We start from the raw sequence: 19,964 nt of genomic DNA on the forward strand, positions 1-19,964 counted from the left end.
AGTTTGAGTCAGATAGCTGGCTGACTTGTGAACAAGGATTCGAGGGGAAACAAAGATTCTTGTGTTTGCTTTTTACGTACCCAACATTTTTGGCAAATATGTTTTTTATTTTTTGAAGTGGTGTAAAAAAGCTGTGTGCTGTGGCAGGATATGAAGTTAGAATTAAATGATCAAAACCACAAATGACACTTAAATTTTATTTTTCTCAATGTATATTCCCTGTGCACATGTGATAAGGCATATGTGGGATAAAAACAGAAATACTGCATTGCCAGGATTGTTTGCATTTCATTTTCTTATCTTTCGTTCACTATAGTTGTTGTACTGAGTATAAAGTCTTTTATATTTATAGTAAAACACACGACTACACCAGGTGTTTCTTGTGTCTTGATGATACTCGTTTATTTATTTTTCCTGAGGTAAAATCCAGTGCTGATAACAATAATTTCCCAGTGTCTGAACTCGGTTTCCTCCCTGCGCCTTGTCGGTGTGGATTCTGTGGTCTGTGCTTCAAGCTGTTTAATCATACAAGACTCAATTCTGCCAGACTCTATAAGTGTCTATAATTTAAGATTTTCATTTATTCCACTTTACACAGTGTGTGTGGATGTTGTGTGAGTCTGTGAGCAAGATGAGGCATGACCCTCATGCCAGTAGGCCTGGGTACAGCATTGCCTTGTCAGGGAGGTAGTGATCAGGTTTCATAATCCTTTAGGGAGTTGTCAGTACTAGTAATATTCATGCAAATTAACATGCAACGAAATAAGGATTTCAGATGTTGACTGTATATTTTTAAAGCTGGCAAAGAAATTCATATGTGGTAGAAATTTGCTTATTTTTTCTGTTTTTCTGTTTTCTGCAGGGGGACATCCAGCAGCTTCTGATTGTAGAGGATCCCAAAGCAGCATACGACTACTGTGAACATTACAGCCCAGACTGTGACACTGCCCTCAGCGATTCTTTGCAGGCACAGGAGCCAGAAGAGGTCAGGCAACCACCAGGGAGGGTGGTGGAGATTCCACAAATCAACCATAGTAGCTAACATAAAAATAGGAATATAAACTAAACTGTGACAGAGGAGGGGCTTAGATGTTTTAAAGCCTTAATTACCCTTCTTTTTATATTTTAATGTATTAAAATAAATTCGATATTGGGAAATACTCCCCAGGGTAAAGTGCAATGCTTTGACTTGATCTTTCACTGTTTCACAAACCTAAAGGTTTATGATCCTGGAGAATCAGTTCATCATTTGCACTAGAGTGATGCATGCTGACATACCGACAGACATGCAAAGCTGTTAGGATTTAATAATCATGACTAAAACTTCTACTACTACTGCAATGTTGTATTTTTGTTGCAGACTATACAAATAAGGAGTAAAAGAGTACTGATTGGCTGATTTTCCATTTGTGTTCAGTACAATACAGATATATTTATCCAACACATCCATGAATTCTCGGTTATCTGGAGCTGTCCAAAACCTGCCCTTTATTTTTTCACATACTCAGAAAGATGCCATAAATTGCACTATTGATTATTCATTGGTGAATACACAGTCATGTCAGAAGCTGCTGTACATCTGGCCACAGCGATGTCCTGGAAGGTGTATTTGTACCTTAAGGGCCAATATAAGTGTGATCTACCTGTTTTTGATCAATTAGTAACTGCTAAAAGAAATTCTACCTGCCTTAATATTTTAATCATTTAACCATGAAGGCATCATGTTGAGACTGCAAATTAAAGTTCAAAAGTCACCATCACTCCTTAATAAGGAACTGCTATATAATAGTTCCACTTTTATTTTTTTTAATCAGACCAGGTATTCCAGCTGATCTTAGAAGTCCTGTCGTGTATAATTTACATGACTTCTGTGAGAAATTTCTATTACGATGTCCCTGAAATGCTGCTTGTAATTTAGTCTCTGTTGTTTTTCTCTGTTTTATGAGATTTGACACCATCCCCACCTGTTTGCTTGTAGGTCAAACCTGTATTGCTAGATTCAGTATTAGTTTCCTAAAATAAGACTACTATTTAATTTAGCAACTCGTTGTTATTTGAAGAGACCATCATAAAAAATATTAGCTATAAAATATACATATAATTTTCATGCATACACTATAATGGAATATAACATTGCATTACATTGTGTGTCTTGTAGCAGTTCAGATAATGCTTAATGTAGTTGAACTGTCAACACCTTACCTCAAGCATATTTTCTAACTGTTTGCTGTTTAAACACATCGGATGATGAAGCTGATTTAAATTATGTGTGTCATTTTCTTGTTGAAAGAAGTTGAAAGAAGATGTGTCTTGCTATTGCTAACATGAAAACCTCTCTCCCTCCTCTGTCATCCTCTCCAGTACACTACTGATGATTTAGATTACTCTGTGTTTGATGAGTATTCAGAGGGAACGACAGAAACCAGTCCAACCTATGATGATTTTGAGCCGCAGGTAAATGGAAAAAGCGAAGGACAAGATGTTTTTGCGCTGTCTCATTTAGATTTTGGTTCTTTCGTGTATTGTCTCCGTGTCCCACTGTTATGTTTACATTCATGTCAAAGCTAAAAAGGTCGACTTGCCCTGCGACATGAAAATATTGAGATCATGCCCTTAGTGTGCAGTACTGCAGGTGTAAATTTGAATGTGGATGCAAACATACACAGTGTGCTAGTCCTGTCTTGTCTGTCTACAGCCTTCTCTTGGAATGCCATCTGCTTTAAGTGAATTTCCAGCATATCTTTGAAAGTACTGTATACACTGTGGAATATCAGCAACTCTGTACTCTTCTGTGGATTTCATATCTATGCATTTATTTATTTGTTTTTTGTGCGCTTGTGCCTGACTGTGTCCTAAAATCGTTCCTGTGTGTCACATGAACAGCTCAGTCCTTGATTGTTGTACAGCACCCTGTTCTACCCAACTGTCACGCAGTAGTATTAACATGATCAGGGCTCCAGTTGCAGCCCTTTTTAGTTGATCTGCATGAACAATATGTAAAGTGATACGTGCAGACCAAGTACTGTGTATCCAGCTGCTTCTGGAAACACAATTGTATTGAAAAAATACTGTACATCAATCAAGGAGTGTGGCTTCAAATCATTTCCATTTTCCATTTTCCATGTTTGGTATTATTTATCACCGTCACCTCTTCCAGAGAAAGAAACGTAGTCTGTCCTCGAAAAAGAAGATGACCAGAAAGCCCCCCAGTAAAACTAAGCCCAAGCCCTTAAAAGCTAAAAAGTATTCCACTAAGAAGAAACATCAGATGCCTGGCTACCAGGCTACAGCACCGGAGCAACACCGAGGCGATATTAGGGTAAAAATTCATTTCGAGATTAGAGAACATCCCATCAAGATCTTCCCGCCCTGAATTCAGAAGGGAAAATCTGTGATGGCAGATTTCAGCCTCGCTAACCTTCTCAGTGTAGAGGTAGCAGCGACTTCAGTCAGCTTGAGAAGACCTCAGCAAATAACCTCTAGTCTGAGCTTTTATGCTAACCTTTATTCTTCTTTGCTTTTTTCAACATGACTCAGATAAACAATTTAGAAGGAGATTACAATACAGACATTGACTACGGAACTGTAGATGGTACTCACACTCAGTCCCCTTTTGCCACGAGTGGACCCTATGAGGTAATTTTCAACTCACTTCTGTGTTAGTTATTTTGGGGAGTATGAACCAGGATTTTACCCAAGGAAGTGCCTGGTATGATATGACAAAGACATGGAGATTCAAGTCAGTGAATCTCTGTCTTTTGACCTTTGAATTGATGGACAGAGGATAATTTTAAATGCTTAAAAACAAAAATACACACACACAAACACACAAACATATATATACATATATATTAGTGCTGTCAGTGTTGATCTCATAAAAATTACGCTGTAACCGCATTAACGCGGCAAATCTCCATTAGCGAGGATTGCCCCGTTTGTGGGGCTGCACGGCGTCAACGGGTTAGCTTGGTTAGCTCGTATATATACATATGTGTGTGTGTGTGTGTGTGTGTATATATATATATACATATGTGTGTGTGTGTGTGTATATATATATATATATATATACATATGTGTGTGTGTTTGTATGGCAGAAGCTGTGTCATCCAAAAATACTGATTGTAAATTATTTAGCAGAGATTATCTGCTAAACAAAAAATAAAATTTCCTGTTGTCCATCACAACACGAGCCTTGTGTTGGTCACTATTTGTTCTTATTACCTTGAAAAGAACTATGATCAAAAGGCTTAACGCTCACAGCCAGCTATGACTGTGCATTGTATACTGCAGTTTTTGACAAAGTTGATGTGATTATTTTAATGCTTAATTTGCCTAAATGTCCACAGCAAGTGTAATTGCATCCACTTTGTCTTGCTCTAGAACTAAATCCACAGCGATCACCACTGTGTTTGAAAAGCACTATTGTGCCAGGTAATCGTGGTTGTGGTGAAAATCGCTGTGGCTAAAACATTTTAATAGAAATTGATTTGCTAATTTTGATTTTATTTGCGTTTCAGTTACTTCACTTCAAATAATTTGATGTTTTTGCAAGTTGCTGATGTCTTTAGTGACATCTGTTTGAGCCTTTCTTTGCTTTTTGCATCAGTATGCCATTTACAGAACGGCCATACGATGAGAGAGAAAAGCAGGCTCGGATAACATCAAGCCTTTCTTTATATCTATGATTGCCAAACTGATAATGATTATGTTTTGTTATCATGGTAACACTTTATTTATTCCTTTTTTTCTGGTATAACAAGTCAATTTATTGAAATACATATATCACAGTACTTGGCTGTAATGGAGTGATATATTGAAGAGTGAAAAGAGTGTAGTTGTTTTTCTCACATTAAAGATAATCTAAGATTGACAATATGGTATTCAAAATAAGTGAAGTGTTACCATTTCTTTTCTTTTCTGCATTTCCTGTTGAATGAACTTGCAATTTTCTTTAATAACATCTTAAAATGGATTATTTTACCTCAGTCGCTTAACTAACATTGTCATTTCCTTGGTTGCTCACTATTATCCCCACCCCCTTGGCTTGGTTAACACATGAAAGGCTGAGGAGGAAGATGTTGTCGGTGCATATGTCACCGAGGCCACTCACGTTGCTCCAGAGCCCACCGTTGTTGCAGAAGCACAGGACACCTTGGATACTGGTGCGGACGCATATGACTTTAAGGAGTATGACCTAAACCAGTATGACTTGGGCGAGGTTGACAGCAGGTTGTATGATTATGGGGCGTATGATGAGTATGGCACAGCCCTGCCTAAACCTGAGGCGACCTACGATGATGAGGTGGGGCCTGGGGTCGCTGCTGAAACCGATGTTTCAGAGAGTACTGTAAGTATCACACCCGGACCTGGTGACTGACGGGTGTGCGCATGAACAGCATGCATTAGAGACTCTGTGTGTCGTGGTTTCACTTAGTCCTTCAGTGCACGTCTTCTTTGTTTGTTGCTTGGCATGGGAAACGCGTCATTGACACGTTAAGTGTGGAATCAGGTGATCTGCTGCTGTTTCAACAGTGTGTGTCTGGTGATTCAGCGGTCATAGGGACTATGCATGCATCTATTTCGCTATAGTTTTTGTTATTAAGGTGGATTTCTATTTAACATAGCACAGACACTTATTCCATACACATCTTTTAATCAGTGTATGCTGACCCAGCCTACACCCACTGATACCAAACAAGGCCTATTGCACCTCCCTACCCACCTCATCTTTCAGCAGCTGGCTGTGATCCCTCCCTCTGCTCGTCTCACTGTGGACTGCAATTAGCCTATAAATCGTAGGCAGCTGTCTGCATAGTGCACCCACACAGTTGTAAAGAACATGCAGACTTTACTAATCAACAGTTTGTCACAGTATGTTATTTAGTCAGTATAAAGACCATATAAATTAACATAACTCCTCATTTTGTGTCTATGTTGGAAAATTTGGCCCCAACTTTGTGCTAAATGTACACAACCAGACTCCATTAAGTGCATTATGTGTCTGTGCGCCTTTGGGTATTGATACTGTAGAATGTTAAGATGAGGCCTTATATGCCTTTTACTACCCATCTCACACACAGCTCACCCAGACTTGCACCTTCTAATCTCACCACACCTTCTCCACCTCCATAAGGAAGAACTTACTCATATTATACATTTGTTATGTTCAGCTACTCATGTGTATTTGCTAAATTGCAATGTTGGAAAAATAATGGGAAATAAAATATACTAAATTTACATAGATAACCGCTGGTATGTTATATTGGGTGATCATTTATTAACCACACTGCTCAGTGACGATGCAATGACAGCACGACTCCATTTCAAGCATGCAGAGGTCCGTTGTCGCTCATGAGGATTACCCTTCTTCTTTGTTAGTGTTTGTTAATGTCTCGCTTTGTATTATCCATGATTTACTTAGTCTAGTGCTATTTGTACCTGTGGAGAATAACTGCTCCATGGTTTAGCTTTACATTTATAAAACTGCCTCCACTTTTCTTGCTTAACTGCAGGTCGCTGGTTCCGTAGCAGGCTTTGGACAGAAGGGAGAGAAGGGCGAGCCGGCTGTGATTGAACCTGTAAGCTCCAAAAAGTCGATAATTGTCCAAATGTTATGACTTATTATCACTTTCCTGGTACACATATTTTTTAGAAAAATGTTATTCTCAGAGCGAGCAGTCTCACTTTTATTAGAACTTTAAATCATATTAAACCCAAACGAAATAGTGACAAACCCAAACCACAGTTTTATTTATATACTTCTTTAAAGATCCCATTGCAGTGCTATCTAAACATCTCCAGAACACAATTTTTTCCTATTATTATCTAATCTGGAACTTATCTATGATACTGCTTTTGCATATCCCACTATTTGTGGTGATAAACACTTTGCTTGTATTTTAAGGGCATGCTAATTGAAGGACCACCAGGACCCCCCGGCCCAGCAGTGAGTATATTTTTTTGGGAAAAAAAGAGACCTAATTATGCGAAATTATCAACTCTTGTCAGAATTTCCTGAGTTGACACTCCGTTGGTCTGCTAACTTTGTTTTGCTTATTCAGGGTCTTCCAGGACCAGCAGGCCTACAAGGACCCCCAGGCACCTCTGGAGATCCTGGGGACAGGGTAGGTTTATCATTTATGTCTCCAAGCTCATAGTTTTTTATGTGGATTTACTCTGAATTCTGAATTCAACTATGTTCTTTCCGGTTATACTCTTTCAGAAAATGAATGTCTGGACAGCTTAATAGACACTCCGAATTAGTGAAATTATTTTGTTATAGGTTCATTTATTGGTAGACTTCATTTACGCGTTGAAGAATAACGATCTGTGTCAGTGTTTTATATGTGAAAGGAAGGCAGTGTGAGGAATAGAAATTTTATAGCACACTAATTGCATTGAAAACTGCATTGAGAATAATACTGAATGAACTGTGTGTAGCTTACCATTAAAAGTTAATATGAATATCAAACACTAGTGATCTTGGGGGCATTACTTGTGCTACACACAGTTCACTGAAATTAAACTTCTTGTTGTAAGAATGGTTAAAAGCAAGTTTTAGCACATTCAAACTCTGACAGTCATTCATTTCTACAATAGTGCACTTGAAAGTGTATTAATAGATTATTGTCAGTAGACAGAAATAGTCTTGAGCTGTTATTTTCACTTCCTTGCTGCTCATCATTAGCATAAGCAGCAATAGCCAAGGTGAGTGAGACTATACCTGAGATGTAAAGTATTGTTATAAAAGTCTTAAAAGCAACTGTTCCACAGTTCTGCTGCACGCTCACACATGTGCACAAATACGGCTAAAAAGAAAAGATGGAAAAAAGGTTGTTAGTTTTGGATTGCAGATGGTTGTGTTGCTCACCGATGGACACTCCTAGTATCTGTGCAATTAAGCATTTATGTTAATGATATGAATAGAAATAGCACAATATAAGATTAAAACTTAAACTAAAAAGGAGCAAAAAAGTAATAAATCACCTGAGTAGAGATTCAGTAGTTTTGTGTGTCCAACATCAAACTAGTCTATATATATTGTAAAGTTGACATCTTCTTGTTGCCATCTATACACCTAAACAGTGTCCCGAATGTAAATAGTATAGTTTTGATGCTGTCATGACACAGCCTGTCTACAGACATATGGACAAACAAACACGCAGCAAATTGCTGTGAATCCTGGTATAGCAGGTATCTGCGCGTCTGCCTTTTTGCCGTGATGACACACACATACACAGACACATGATTACAGCCACACTAGCTACATCAGTGTGTCGGGTAAAAATTGTAATTTTGTAGCTCAGATAAAGATACTTATTATGTAGTTACAGATGGACAGAAAATGTAAAAAATGTCAAACAGGGCTGTAATCTGGGAAGAGGAAAAAAGTACTCAGTGAGGGTCAGTGTAACCCATCTTTGACCAGAGCCTTAATCTGAACATGAACTATGCAGTTTAGTTAAAATCTATAGATCGACAGAGAGATATATAAACACCCAGCAAATTAGTAAAGGCAATCATTTTGTTTAAGTGTCAACACACACACATACAGAGTCACAGGGTGCACTGATGAAAGTGCAGAGCATATAGATAATTATGTTTTTACATTTTGTATAAATTTGCTTTCCACCCCCTCGTGTTTGAGTCATTTTAGCGATCTGTACCATCATAAATTCTTGAATTCAGCCAAAATATAAATGGTAGTACATACAAAGATTCAATTCCATTCAATTCAATTTTATTTCTATAGCGCCAAATCACAACAAAAGTCGCTTCAAGGCGCTTTATATTTTTCCAGTAGATACATTAATAATAGATACAGAGAAAAACCCAACAATCCTATGACCCCCTATGAGCAAGCACTTTGGCGACAGTGGCAACAAAGATGTGACAAAGTCCACAGGAAACTGCCAGAGAGCTTTTGCCACAACTGATTTGCTAATGGTTAGATGTTATAAACATAACCAGCTATGGAAATGTATTTTTTACACTTTTTTCACGTGCCATAATTTGTTTTCAATGTTGATGCTATTAATAATTTTTTGCCTCTTCTGTATCACAGGGTCCTCCTGGACGCCCTGGTCTGCCTGGTGCTGACGGTTTGCCGGGGCCCCCTGGTACCATGCTGATGCTTCCAGTAAGTGCTCATACAGCAGAACTACATTCCATCCAAACTTATCATATATCCATAACCAAGATCATTTTTAGGATATTGCGTAGTGATGACAGAGTGAGCTGAACAAAATGCGCTGTCTGTGTGTGTCCAACAGTTCCGTTTCGGCGGGGATGGTGAGAAGGGTCCAGTGGTGTCGGCCCAAGAAGCCCAGGCGCAGGCGATCCTTTCACAGGCTAGAGTAAGTAGAAACAACATTTTAAAAGCCACAGGGAAACCAAAAGGCTGTGGACAAACCCCTACCCCCTCTTGCTGGCTACATAGAGCTGTAGGGGGAAAGGAGGGGAAGGAAGACAGAGACAGCATTTTGGTGAGGAGGGGTTGTGCTGCATTTTGTTGTCCTTGTGGGGCTAAAAGGAGACATGCCGAGTGGGCTAAAGAGCAACAGCATGAAAAGGCCACTTTGAACAGGTGGACAGGCAGGAGAGACTGTTAAAAATACTTCAGGGGCTCAGCGTCTGTGGGTGGGCTAAGAAACAGGTGTAGTCTTTGCATCTTTGTGGAAGAGGAGATGGGCACTTAGAAAAAGAGACAATTCACTTTAGACCCAATAACTGAACAGGTAAACCGAATAATTGCTAAATCTGATTATTAAATGTTAAAGTCATCACAATGAGACAGCAACTGGAGGATGATAAAGAATGTTTACTGCAGTCCAGATGAGAGGCATCTCAGAATAGGATGTAGTGATCATGTAGTGTGAGCAGCGCCACAACTTTCTTAACCAAGACCAAAAAAAAAGGATTATTAAGTGCAGACATGCCAGGATACTAGAAAACAGACTATCAAAATATGTAAAATGGGAAGGAAAATTCTGAAAAATGCATAAAGATATGCGTCATGTGCTGTTTATGCAGTTTGCAAAAAGTATTATGAATGTTTTTTTTGCCTCAGTGAAATTTGACCTTGCTCTTGTCTGTGCCCATACCTGCAGCTGGCTATGAGAGGACCCCCTGGGCCAATGGGTTTGACGGGAAGATCGGGGCCAGTGGTGAGTGAGAATTTATCCTGTGGAATTTATGCTGCAACACAGCTCTTCAATCTCTAAATATGTTTATTATTCATAGTTTTGTGTTTATTGTATTCATTAAAGTTGTCATTTACAGCCATTGTATATATCTGGAACAAGTATTCAAGATCAAGTTAATCAAATGCATATTTTTAAAAATGCAGTGTTTTATTAGATTGGATTATAAAATATCTTCTTTTGTTGCTTGTGCATTTTTCTTTGTACTGTTGGTACTAGAAGAAAGTACAATCAAATACAGAGTAGTACGTTTTTTTTGTTGCTCAGTGAAACAGAGGAAAAATACACATGTTAACAGCTGCTTTACATATTGCAACTGGGCAAACTTTTTTTTTCTTGGGCTTGTTGATACAAGATCCACAGCTTATCTCCAGGAAAAGACCCTACAAAAGACTTGCCCAGAGATGAATGCCAGATAAAACACCGATCTATCACTGTACCTGTATGTGTAATCTTAGGCCTCTGGTGCCAGCTAGACCTGGAGCTATCAGGCTAGTCTTGCAAATAAGTTTGAACTCTAACTTGGCACAAAGCGTTTAGAAGCTGATTGTTTGCAGCAAATAAAGATCAGCGTTTAAGCCAGGTGGATATAATCCATGATTCAAAAATCTGATAGGAGTGTCTTGCAGTTTATAATATCATATGTGCCAATTTGTGCTTAAAAATAATCGGTGCAGTGATGTTTATTTTGATGAGCATTGGTATATGGTTTGAGTGCTGTAAAATGTCGCCATCTGCTGTTTTTTTAAAGAACTGTTTTCCATAATCTTTCCTGAAGGAAACTGTGAAAAAAGCTTGAAAAGATGTGTATATATAAGCATGCTTGGTTTGTGTTCTCTTACTTTAGGGTCCACCTGGCATTTCTGGATTGAAAGGTGAAAGTGGAGACCCTGGTCCTCAGGTGAGGGATAAGTTATGACTTAATGAATGAGTGAAAACATTTCACACAAACTGAGAAACAAATAGTGCTGCTGATCACCAAACTGGTCCTCATGTGCTTTTACAGGGTCCTCGTGGCACCCAAGGTCCCCCAGGGCAGCCTGGCAAGGCAGGCAAGCGGGTGAGTGAACTCACTCACCTCCAGCACTCGCACTGCAGTGTGTGTGTGTGTGTGTGTGTGTGTGCTTGCATGCCTCTGTGTTTGTTGTGTGGTTGTTTGTACTTGTCGTCTCTCCTCAGTAGCTGAGAAGCTTATTTCCACTCCAACAAACAATTGCTTGAGATGTGCTTAAAGGCCTGTGGTCCCTCCAATCCTCGGATCAATGGCTGGGCAGTTAATCTGTCTGAAAATGCCAAAACATTAACACTGACTATGAATGTAGGGTGCAATTAGTGTCACGGTTCAGTCCCTCTGCAGGGCCAAACATCGTGACCTAATTGGATACTAATAAACATAAACCAGTCATTTGCAAGTTAGTAATACAAGCTTAATTAAAATGCAGGACCTTAGCTGATTTTAATGTCACAAAATGTGATTAAATATTGCTTAATTAAATAAACAGTATGCAAGCTAGTTATGTATGGATGCAGTGGATGAAATGTATCTTGCACTGTCATTTCTAACGTTTTCCCTAAAAACTAGTGAGGCAAGGAGGAGATAGAGTTAATAAGAGAAATGTAAGCTGCCCTTCAAAAATGAGTCAAATCTGAAAAATAAACATATTCTTTGGTTTTAATTCATTATTTACTGATTATAACAACCAAACAAATACTCATTTTCTTCATCTATCGGTAAGAATTTGCAACATCCAGGAAGCCAACTGGTTCACAGGAAGAGTAAATCTAAATGAAAAAAACAAATATTGACATTTTATCTGATGATATAAATAGAACGTAGTCGCTGGTAGTTTTCTACAGAAATGAAAAAGGAGACTGATACTAAAATACAAAATAGAAAAGTGCGTGTTTTTAAAGCAGATATAACAAAAAAAAAATATTATCTTACTTATCTAGAATCCCATAGTTATGTTCTGAACGTCTCCGCGGTATCAAAATCTGTGTTCATATTTTTAATCTCGCTTCTGTTTTAAGGGTCGTGCTGGAGCTGATGGTGCCCGTGGGATGCCTGGAGAATCAGGTTCTAAGGTACAAATGCTGCTACATAACATTTAAAGTTTATTTCACTAGAAAAGAGCAAATAGTGGAAGTGCTCTTGTCCATATAAAGATTGCTTTTGTAATATTGCGTACTGTTTCCTTACAGGGTGACAGAGGATTTGATGGACTTCCTGGGCTGCCTGGTGAAAAAGGACACAGGGTGAGCATAATATGGCACTTCATACGTTAAATCATGTGCAGTCTGCTCCTTTTGCAGAGCTCTCTGATTTAGAATAGCTGTGAGATTTATCCACTGAGAGTAAATATAAAACAGAGCATCGTTTGCCCGAGAAACAACTCTAGATGTTTTTGAGCAGGTGAACAAAACACTGCTTCCTCGTGTGATAAGTCACAAAACTGGCATTAAAACAAACTCTCTCAGTTATACAGGATTAGCCGTCTTAGATTACAATAATAACCAAAGGTTTGGATATCTTGGATCTCTTTTAGTTGGCTGTAGTGGGTGATGTAGTTTGGAATTTCAGTATCTTTCTAAGATCATGTTGAGTAACATCCTTAAATTTCAGTGTGCTGAGTGAAGAACTGTTATGCCAAGAGGGGAAAATGGATTAACAATTTATAATTTGCTACATGGCTTCCACTAATGTACCTGCATTAATCACGCACTGAAGCTCGGTAATTGGTTTGTACATTGAAAAATTACCAATGAAATCACTGTCGAATACGACATCCTGCCTGTCACCTGGTTATTCGAAATCTGTGTTATGATGTCGTATTTGTTTCATTCCGAGCAATGGTTTATAGCATCAAAGGTTTGGTATGAAGGCTTTTACAGTATAGTGAGATGCAGCAGGAAGTGAAAACATAATGTGTTTAGTATGCAAGGATGAAGAAACAAAAAAGTAACCAGTGTTTGAAAGGACACTAATGTAGTTTTCAAATTAAAAGCTCCAACTAGAAAATTCTACAAAATAAATAAAAGAACATCATAATGTGAGATATTAACCTCAACCTGTGTGTCTTTCTGATCTCTTTCTTCTTTTTCTTAGGGAGAACCAGGACCAATGGGACCCCCAGGTGCCCCTGGAGAGGATGGACAGAGAGTAAATGCTTCCTCTTTTATCTCACAAATACCTGCACTCAGCTGAGATGCATCACCAACATACTTATTTAGATCAGATGTGCTTCACCAGCTCAGCCCTCAGGCAGCAGCAGCTGGGTTGAGACTGGGAACTGGGAACGAGGGGAGGTTGTGTCTAACCTTTTCTTCTTATGAAACTACCTTAACCAACTCCTGGCTGTTGGTGCATTCAGTTATGTTTGCAGTGGTTTAACATAAGCTGTAACTGATAGAGGATTTTGAGCACCTAAAATTAAAAGTGATGATTACTAATATATAATGCAAGATGCCACTGTTTACTTCCTGGTCTGGTTTATTTGAATTAATATGATAAACGCTAAAAGTTCAGTAAAGATCATTATATTTCATTTTCTCTGATTATGTCTGTTTCTTCCCTCAGGGCGAGGATGGAGAGATTGGGCCTCGAGGATTAGCTGGAGAGAGTGTAAGGCTCCTGGTTTTATTATATCATGCCATCCCAGATCTATGAAATTACAACAAGCTGCAACATGATCTTCCTTAAGTCATTTAAAAAAGCTAACACAAGCATCCAGCAGGGGCAGTAGTGCCCCTCTGACAATTATTCATGAATATTATGACCATAAAACAATTCTCAGTTTACTTGAACTCGTTTGTTCCTCATAGGGTCCAAGAGGTTTGCTGGGACCTCGTGGTCCTCCAGGACCCCCTGGATCACCTGTACGTACTCTGACTTTTACCATGTCCCCATGTAGTATCACTGCCTGCAATTAATATGATCGGTCACGAGTCTTGTTTAATGTGTCCTCTGCAGGGTGTTGCTGGAGTTGATGGTCCTCAAGGTCCAAAAGGAAACATGGTACAAACACAGCTTCCTCATTATTATAGTCACCAACATGTGACCATATCAGCTTTTAGTGCTGCAGATCTTCAGACCCTGGGCTGAACTACACAGATGCTTTTACTCAGTGCGCATTGTTAAAGTTAACTTTTAGGTTGTAGAATGCACAGCTGTGAGATCAAAGGTTCAGTGCTCAGTTGTGAGTCTGCTGTGATCATTATATCTTAAAGATGTGTTAAAAGTTACATTATGTTAAGATAAATATATATAAATAACAACAACTTACAGAAATGTGTTATTAATAAGTTTTGCTGCTTTTGAGAATTAAATGTCCACCAAGAGTATAGCCTCTCTTTCATTTATTTCTGTCCTGGACTCCTAAGTAAACATGCTGCGGTATTTTAGGAAAGAGTGGAATTTTTTGGACTTTGCTTTTGTAACCAAAGTAAAATACATTAAGCTCAGTAAAAAGGCAGCTATATTCCAGATTGGAGTATATGAAGCAGATTGGGAAAAGTAGGCATACCAAAATATTTCAATTAGTTAATTAAACTCTTCTGTAACTTATCCCCTGAGATATCATTGTTTTTTCTTTGTGATCTGGAGAGTAAATAGTCCTGGCGACAGAGCACACCTGTTAACAGTGCCACACTGGGTGTAATTCAACTGCACTGTATTTGTGAGAGTTGCTCCGGGAATAATGTTTCTTGTCTAGTTTTGACAGTCTTCTTTTTTTTTCAGGGACCTCAAGGAGAGCCAGGCCCACCCGGGCAGCAGGGAATCCCTGGGACACAGGTGAACGAATCAATCACGAGGTGTCATCACTGCACCTGAAACAAGCAAAGACAAGTGCAGTGCAGGGATATTTTCCATGGACTTATCTTAGGAGAAAAACTATTTGTTTGGTTTGGTTTTCATTGTCTTTGTGTTGGTTTAATTCCTGCAAAGCTTCTACAACTGTTGCTTCAAGCTGACACACACCCACACATACACACACATAAATATATAAGCACATATCAGATAGTGTTATGTTGTGCTTCAGTGGAAAACATTATGAGGTCAAAGAAAAGTGTGAGGCAGAATTCATAAGGACCTAGGAAAAGAGAAGTGCAGCGGTCAGAGAATCTCAGACAGCTTAATGATGTGGCAGCGGATGTTGTTGATGTGGTGAAACAGTGTCTCAAAGATGGACTACACAAAATACATCTTAGATGCCTCATGCAGTGTTACTGTGCTGTTACATGCAGGTCTTATGAAAGAGAGAAATCAGTGAAAAATATCACTTTGTTACAAAGGACGGAATTCGGACTCATCATTAAATACAAATAACGTTCACCGGAGAGGTCACCTCTCATTGAAGGTTCAAATTTTATCAGCACGTTTTGGCATCAAATAGAAACGGCACTACTAATGAACATTTAGCTGTCACATGTCAGTGATGCTCATTGCAGTTAATGATGTTCATGTATTATGTCGCTATGAATAATGGGAGGGCATTATCTCCTTTCACTTCATAAAAGGATTGGTCTAGTCTATCTACTGCTGAAGGAGGGGATGAAAGAATCACTGGAGCACCTTTCCTTAGTCATTAGAAAATTCATCCAGTTTTTATTAAGGGTTATTATGGCTGCCACTCAGAGAGATTCTGTGTCACTTCCCTCTGTTAGGATTCTTCCTAAGCAAGTTTGACAGTTTGCTTGTAGCCTCTGTATACACTGAGCATTGGTTTAAAAAATGACACACAAGTGGGGAAAAGGGCACATGGGCCGACTGTCAGGCATAGAAGGCAAAGGAGCAAAGGTGGGAAGTAAAAATACAAGACAAATGGGAAGACGAACTTTCACAGTACAACGGAAAGTAACCAAAAGATAAATAACTAATGCTGAAAGACATGAAGACAAAAGCATGGGAAACAAGGACAGAAACACAACCAAACCAACAAATATAAAGGGCAATGGCAGGTAGGGACTCAGAAATGCATATATGGGAGCACATAAACAAATATTTAAGGATTTGCAAGAATGCTAAGGACCAATATACCCCACTTAGAAAGAACAAGCACACTTAAACACACAGGCTTAACATTTCTTTACCAGCTAAACTATTTACAGCTCCAACAAATGCTTCAGTTTATCCAGCTTGCGCATGTGTTTGAGCATGCCTGTTGTTGCTATATCGACTCTCATCTCTATCTGTCTCTTGTTTTGCAGGGTCTTCCTGGTCCTCAAGGCTCCATTGGACCACCTGGAGAAAAAGTGTGTTTATTTCTGTCTTCATTATTTGAAAGCTTATTATTAAAGCATTACAGTTTGTACCTGGTGAATGAAATGTTTGTTGGTACAAAAAAACGTAGTCTTGTGCGAGGAATTATTAAGTTGCCGAATCAGTAAACTGTATTTGATATAAGATATAAAGACCCATGATTTGATGTAACTTTTGCATTATTTGGCAAAATAAGGCAAATTTGGTATCTGCAGGTTAGCAAGATTCATGCTAAGTATGCTATGTACTGCATGCTTCTTTGTCATGTCTCTTTGTTAAGGAAGCTTAGTTGCATTTATCTAACTACAATTTAAAATTTAAATTCAGTTTATTTATTTTTTGTTTATGATAGAATTTCTTTTTCCTTGAGTTTTCTTTCATCAAAACTAAGAATCTATGCTAAAGTCAAAAAGTTGCATTTAGCTTATTTGAACCTGCACGTGACCTTCATAAGAATCCTGGACGTTTTTTTAAATCTGTCTTTTTCTTTTCCTCATGCAGGGACCTCAGGGCAGGTCGGGGTTGCCTGGATTACCTGGAGCTGATGGGCCCCCTGTGAGTGCTCTTGTGACCTAAACACATGCATACTGTATATCAATATTACATACATACATATCCCACAAAAAAGATAATCTAACACCACTTTACTCATTTAATATTCACTAAAATTGTGGGTGCTATTTTTTACTTTTTATTTTGTACTAGTATTAGTAGTAGTTTAGTACTGCCGTTTAAATATGGGGAAATTGTGCACTTTTATATAACCACCAAGTTCAAAGATAGCTGCACAGCTAAAGTACTTACGAGATCATTGAGGATTAGCGAAACAATAGACATGCAAAGTTTAGTTTGTGGACAATCCACTTTGAGAGCCTTTCCTTTATTTGTTTTGCAAAAATAAAGGGAAGTTTTAGTTCCCATAGATTAAGAATTTAACTATGGGTGCTGAGTAGATGAAATGGACATTTTGCTAAAAATTGTTCTTAAGTATGCAAACAAAAAGTGCAGTCATTAATAAAAAATCAAACCAAAACCCAAGTTAAATTAGTTACATGCTTCCCCTTAAAAGTCAGGAACCATGTCTGGAACATTGTAAAATTGTGGTGGCCATAACTCACACAGATTGAAAATTTACATGTGGAGGTGGTTTTGAGAATATTCGTCTCACACGTCTCACCTGCAAGTTATCAGAAGTTGTGAAAGCAGAAAAAATAAAAAGCTCATACCGTAAAATAAGAACCATTCATTCAAATGACCTGAAACAACAGTATTCTCTATTGAATCCTCTGCATAAACCCACCAAGTGGAAAGTAGATTGCTAAGAAAACAGACAGCGCACACACAGATGCACACATATACAGTGACTCCTTGACTTATTTGTGTTATACCTTCAGTCTGTTGGTAATGATTTTTGGAAATGGCCCGATTTTTTGTTTGTTTGTTTTTCTTGAAATATCTCATATGCATTTGAGACTATAAATGAAGTTGTTGTGCAAGCTATGTGCTTCAAAAAATGCACATGGACAATATTTTGATTTTTATTTAATCCTTTTTGTGCAACATGGCAGAACTGTACCTCAGACATCTCTCGTGGCATTTTCCATCACCAGAAATTTGATAAATAGCCTACGGGATTTGTTATTTCGACCCGTAGTTGTTCATGTCATACCTCCTTCACTGCCCTTACTTGGAGAGGTGTGTAAGTTCAACAGGCAGACAGCCTTAGCTGGCCTCAGGCGCTAGAGCCTGGTGATTTACAGCCCTCTACCTCAATGTCACACTTCAGATCGGGATGTCAGAGGCCAAAGGATCCATTATGTTTGTGGGCAACCTGTCTGTCTGTACGATAAACCTTACTTCATCAGTGGCCATCACACAAATATCTAATTTAATATTATTACTAGAAAAACTTGTACTTGTAGTATATCTGCTAATATACTATGCTATTGTTTGCAAAAAAGCACCATAGAGCACACAAGTTTACCCTTATAATTAATGCAGCATTGTGTGAATGCACTACAATTCAGCTTTGCTCTGAAATAGTAACTCTTTTGTTGGTTTGCCATGTGTTTGAAGGACAACACAAAAGCTAGAAATTGATCTTAATATGAATTCAGAAAGAAACGCTGGGGTTCTTTTTTGTGAAGTTGCTTCAACATCATAAACGGTTGCATCACGTAGCTCAGTGACACACATTAGGTCACAGCATTCACTAAGTTCAATAGTTTTGCAAGTTTTAACCATGTTGTGATGTCTTTGTTTTGTTTTGCAGGGTCATCCTGGTAAGGAGGGGCCACCTGGAGAGAAAGGAGCCCAAGTAGGTGTTTTGAAGTCACAGAATTTTATCTTATTTTTATTTATTTTTTTATTTTTTTCATTTGTTCATTTATTCATTCATTCACTTTTTAATTGTTATTCATATTCAGATCACATAACCTTTTGTTAACTGAGCTTATGTTGTGCCAGTATTTAATATTACAGTTTAGCTTGGTTCAATAATTGACCAACACTGATTGTTTACGATGCAATTGTAATGGCGAACCATCTTAAATTGACACTAATCGGGTATTTAAATATGTAATTACAAGTTATTATTAATGCCATCTGCATTTATCTGCTAAGCGTTAGCCCCAGTAATCATAAACTCTTTCTTTGCTCCAGGGTCCATCAGGCCCACAGGGTCCCATTGGTTATCCTGGTCCTCGTGGTGTTAAGGTATGATGTTTGATGAGGCATGTATTTGATTGTCCAAACGCTTTTTATTATTCTACAGGAGTTTGTCCTGCTAGACATCATTGTCATCATTCTAATCTCTGGCTTCTGTCCTACAGGGTGCAGATGGTGTCCGTGGTCTCAAGGGATCAAAGGGAGAGAAGGTATATATGTCTTTTTAAAATATATATATTATTTTACACAATTTTTTTATATAAAATATAAACAAAAATAGCTTAATAATTATACATAATGTATTGCTAAAGTCAAAGTAAAGAACCAAATGGGAGTCAGTTCAATGGGATAACTCCCTTGGTTTCTGTTAAGGAAGTTGGCAGAGTGAATTGCAGACTGTCAGTCTAAACTTCATCTTGTGATAAAACTGAAGGCATCAAAAATAATGTTTGGGAACAGCTAGTAGATAGTTGAACGTCACAGGCAGGACCTCTCCAACAGTGGCTGTTTACCAGCACTCCCAGCTTTGGTTTGAGTCCTTTGAGCTGGAGTGGACAGCTGCTGGAGCCTGAATGTAGAGGTCAGTCGATAGCCTTCTTCAGCAAAGACGGAGACTTTCTTAAAGTGACCCTCGATCCACTGTTGAATGTAAAGCTGTCATGCTCTAGAATATTTTTGAAAACCCACTATAATCAACTCCAAGCAGTTTCTGAAGTGTTGAACTGTGCATGTATCCATGTAGAATTTAAACTAATATTTTTTATATATAGATAGGCATAACTTTTATTCAAGATCAATACAGCTGTGTCACTGTAAAAAAAATCCATTATCTGACT

At 38.3% G+C, this 19,964-nt stretch overlaps 1 protein-coding gene across 6 annotated transcripts in view; it reads left to right on the forward strand.

Annotated features, from left to right (window-relative positions):
• The window catches only part of col11a1a (collagen, type XI, alpha 1a), a 69,097-nt gene that overhangs the window by 13,432 nt on the left and 35,701 nt on the right, over positions 1-19,964 (forward strand). The window contains exons 5-29 of one of the 6 annotated variants that reach the window (XM_026179229.2): positions 863-985; positions 2,362-2,454; positions 3,158-3,319; positions 3,538-3,636; positions 5,063-5,347; positions 6,513-6,578; positions 6,905-6,946; positions 7,062-7,124; positions 9,065-9,139; positions 9,273-9,356; positions 10,110-10,166; positions 11,050-11,103; positions 11,209-11,262; positions 12,234-12,287; positions 12,405-12,458; positions 13,309-13,362; positions 13,780-13,824; positions 14,025-14,078; positions 14,173-14,217; positions 14,941-14,994; positions 16,410-16,454; positions 16,963-17,016; positions 18,734-18,778; positions 19,123-19,176; positions 19,293-19,337. In XM_026179229.2, coding sequence (XP_026035014.2) covers positions 863-985; positions 2,362-2,454; positions 3,158-3,319; positions 3,538-3,636; positions 5,063-5,347; positions 6,513-6,578; positions 6,905-6,946; positions 7,062-7,124; positions 9,065-9,139; positions 9,273-9,356; positions 10,110-10,166; positions 11,050-11,103; positions 11,209-11,262; positions 12,234-12,287; positions 12,405-12,458; positions 13,309-13,362; positions 13,780-13,824; positions 14,025-14,078; positions 14,173-14,217; positions 14,941-14,994; positions 16,410-16,454; positions 16,963-17,016; positions 18,734-18,778; positions 19,123-19,176; positions 19,293-19,337 — 1,860 coding nt within the window. The remainder of the gene's footprint in view (positions 1-862; positions 986-2,361; positions 2,455-3,157; positions 3,320-3,537; positions 3,637-5,062; positions 5,348-6,512; positions 6,579-6,904; positions 6,947-7,061; positions 7,125-9,064; positions 9,140-9,272; positions 9,357-10,109; positions 10,167-11,049; positions 11,104-11,208; positions 11,263-12,233; positions 12,288-12,404; positions 12,459-13,308; positions 13,363-13,779; positions 13,825-14,024; positions 14,079-14,172; positions 14,218-14,940; positions 14,995-16,409; positions 16,455-16,962; positions 17,017-18,733; positions 18,779-19,122; positions 19,177-19,292; positions 19,338-19,964) is intronic. The other 5 variants (XM_080305944.1, XM_026179226.2, XM_026179227.2 and 2 more) reach the window with 5 other exon arrangements.

Source organism: Astatotilapia calliptera, chromosome 9, assembly GCF_964374335.1.
Source record: "Astatotilapia calliptera chromosome 9, fAstCal68.1, whole genome shotgun sequence".
In the NCBI taxonomy this organism is placed as follows: Eukaryota; Metazoa; Chordata; class Actinopteri; order Cichliformes; family Cichlidae; genus Astatotilapia; species Astatotilapia calliptera.